This window comes from Galeopterus variegatus, unplaced genomic scaffold (genome assembly GCF_000696425.1).
Source record: "Galeopterus variegatus unplaced genomic scaffold, G_variegatus-3.0.2 Scaffold714, whole genome shotgun sequence".
NCBI lineage: Eukaryota > Metazoa > Chordata > Mammalia > Dermoptera > Cynocephalidae > Galeopterus > Galeopterus variegatus.
This window is the reverse complement of record NW_007726825.1, coordinates 388422-390738: the sequence shown is the minus strand read 5'-3', so window position 1 is coordinate 390738 and position 2317 is coordinate 388422. Positions and strand designations below refer to the sequence as shown.

The following is a 2317-nucleotide window of genomic DNA, read 5'->3' as shown; positions in this document are numbered from 1 at the left end:
TTTTTTGTCTTTTGTCTTTTTTCCGTGTCCGGCAACGGATCGCAACCCTCAGTGTTGCCCCCGTACCGGACCGGGGACTGGCAACGGGATCGCAACCCTCGGTGTTGCTCCCGCGCCCCGCTCAGCCAGTGAGCAGGAACCGGTCCGCATGTGGGATCCGAACCCTCGGACGGGAGCGCCACCACGCTTCCCAAGCGGCGCACTATCCAGTGCGCCACCGGCCGGCCCAAAACAGACATTTCTTTAAAGAAGATATGTGAATGGCCAATAAGAACATGAAAAGATGCCCAAAGTCATTAGTCACTAAGGAAAGGCAAACCACACTGAGATACCACATCACAACCACCAGAATAGCTAAAAAAGGAATGTAAGCGTCGGTGAGGATGAGAATTTGGAACCCATACATTTGCTGGAGGGCAGGGGGGGCAGTCTGGTCGTCTTCACTTGCACGTGCTCTGCACTCGCCCGAGCCGTGCTGGGCCTGTCTTGCCTCACCCTGCACTGGACCATGCCTGTTTGCCCAGCCTGCTCCAGGGACACCTCTAGGCCACACCACGCCCACCTCCCTGCCCTGCCGCACAGCAGGCTCCATCTCTCACCAGCCTCTCCCCTTCACCCTGGCCTGGCCAGCACCCGCTCTGCCCACAACCAGGCAGGGAGTGGCAGGCAAGTTCACTGATTTGCAGTGAATCCCTTTTCTGAAGCCTCGGACGAGCCAGCCGCCTGTAGCACCCCTGGCAGCTCCACCTCCTGCGTGTTTACCTCACTTACCCTCCACTCACAACCTCAGCCAAGCTTCGCACCAGCAGGAGCACCAGTCCCCTGCTCTGCCCTCTCCCCTCCTGAGTCAGAGGGCCCTCCAACCCCCCCGCACCAAGGCCAGGCTCCTGTCTGCATGGGTGGCCACTGCGTGGGAAGGCACTGCCGCTCAGCTGGCCCCTTTGCATAGCATGTGTTGCCCTCACTGTCCAGCCATCCAGCAAGGCCCCAGGGCACCTCTGCGAGGCTCCTGTCTGAGCCACCACGACTGCCGCTGTACCTGAGGACACTGTCACCTCGCTCAGTGCTGCCACCACCACCTGTGCTAGCTCTTCTCTGCTCTCCCCTCCTAGACTCACTCCCCATGGCCCACCTGTGTCGGGCTCCTCTGCTGCACCCTGACCTCTTCCTATGTCTGAGGGCAGGGGTCTCCTCTGCTCCCACCAACACAAGCTCTACTCTCTGCTGACGATTCCTAACGGTCAGCTCCAAGCCCACATGGACTTCTCACGCTATGTCCAGTATCCACACTGATCTGTGTGCAGGTGCACCACAGCCAGCTGCCTACCCCCCCAAAAGGACCCTGAGTTTGCCTCCCTCCACCCGCTGCACTGCACAGGACAGCCACTTCCCCTGCTGGTCCTTCTCAGCAGGAGCACGAGGGGCCGCAAGGTGTAGACCAGGTTTCAATCACTCTCATGTTTTCTGCTGTCCCTAAGTAAAATCCAACCTGCTCCCGCCTGACCCCTCAGACACAGCAGGGAGGCTCCCTGTGCCAGGTCCTTAGATCTCTCTGTGCTTCTTTTCACGGAACTTGCTGTCTCTCCACCACCCTCTGCACGGACATAGCAGATGCCGGCACAGCCGCCACCTCCCCTGCCCGACCGCTGCGGACAGCCTCAGCCTGAGCTCGGCTCCATCACTCGTGGAAGCGGAGCAGCAGCAGCGCCACCCCCGGGGCGGTAGCAGTATCAGCCCGGCTGGCTCCGGCACAGGCCGCCATCGTGCCCGGGAAGGCGCTCTGCTGTGGTGCTGCCACCGGGAGGGCCTGAGGCCACCAGCGGACTGGACCCCATGAGGCCCAAAGACACAACTGCACCCACGATGCCTCCTGACGGCTCCGCCTCGCAGCTCTGCCCACCTGATGCTCCCAAGCCCCAGAGGGCCGCGTGCCTAAGGTCCTGTCCCCGTCACACTAGCGCAGATCGTGGCCAGAAAGAGTGGTGCACAGAGGCCGAGCCTCCTGCCACCAAGGGCCAAGAAGGTCCTCCTGGAAGCAGTGGTGGCGGCAGACACGGCCAGAGGCTCGCAAGGACCCACAGGCCCCAGCGCGGTGAGCGGGAGAGCGGAGAGCAAGCGCCCTGGGCTCCGCGGGCGGTACCTGTCCGCCCCTCCTCACCTGCCCCCTCCTCCTCACCCGCCCGACCCCTCCTCACCTGCCCCCTCCTCACCTGCCGCCCTCCTCACCTGCCGCCCTCCTCCTCACCCGCCCGCACCCTCCTCACCTGCCGCCCTCCTCCTCACCCGCCCGCACCCTCCTCACCTGCCCCCTCCTCAC

The 2317-nt window shown here is 63.1% G+C and overlaps 1 protein-coding gene across 1 annotated transcript in view; it reads right to left on the bottom strand.

Moving 5' to 3' along the window:
• Nucleotides 1-1762, bottom strand: part of ARHGAP39 (Rho GTPase activating protein 39) — a 47362-nt gene extending 45600 nt beyond the window's left edge. The window contains exon 1 of the mRNA XM_008571748.1: nt 1683-1762. Coding sequence (XP_008569970.1) covers nt 1683-1762 — 80 coding nt within the window. The remainder of the gene's footprint in view (nt 1-1682) is intronic.
• Between the last annotated feature and the right edge of the window lie 555 nt (nt 1763-2317).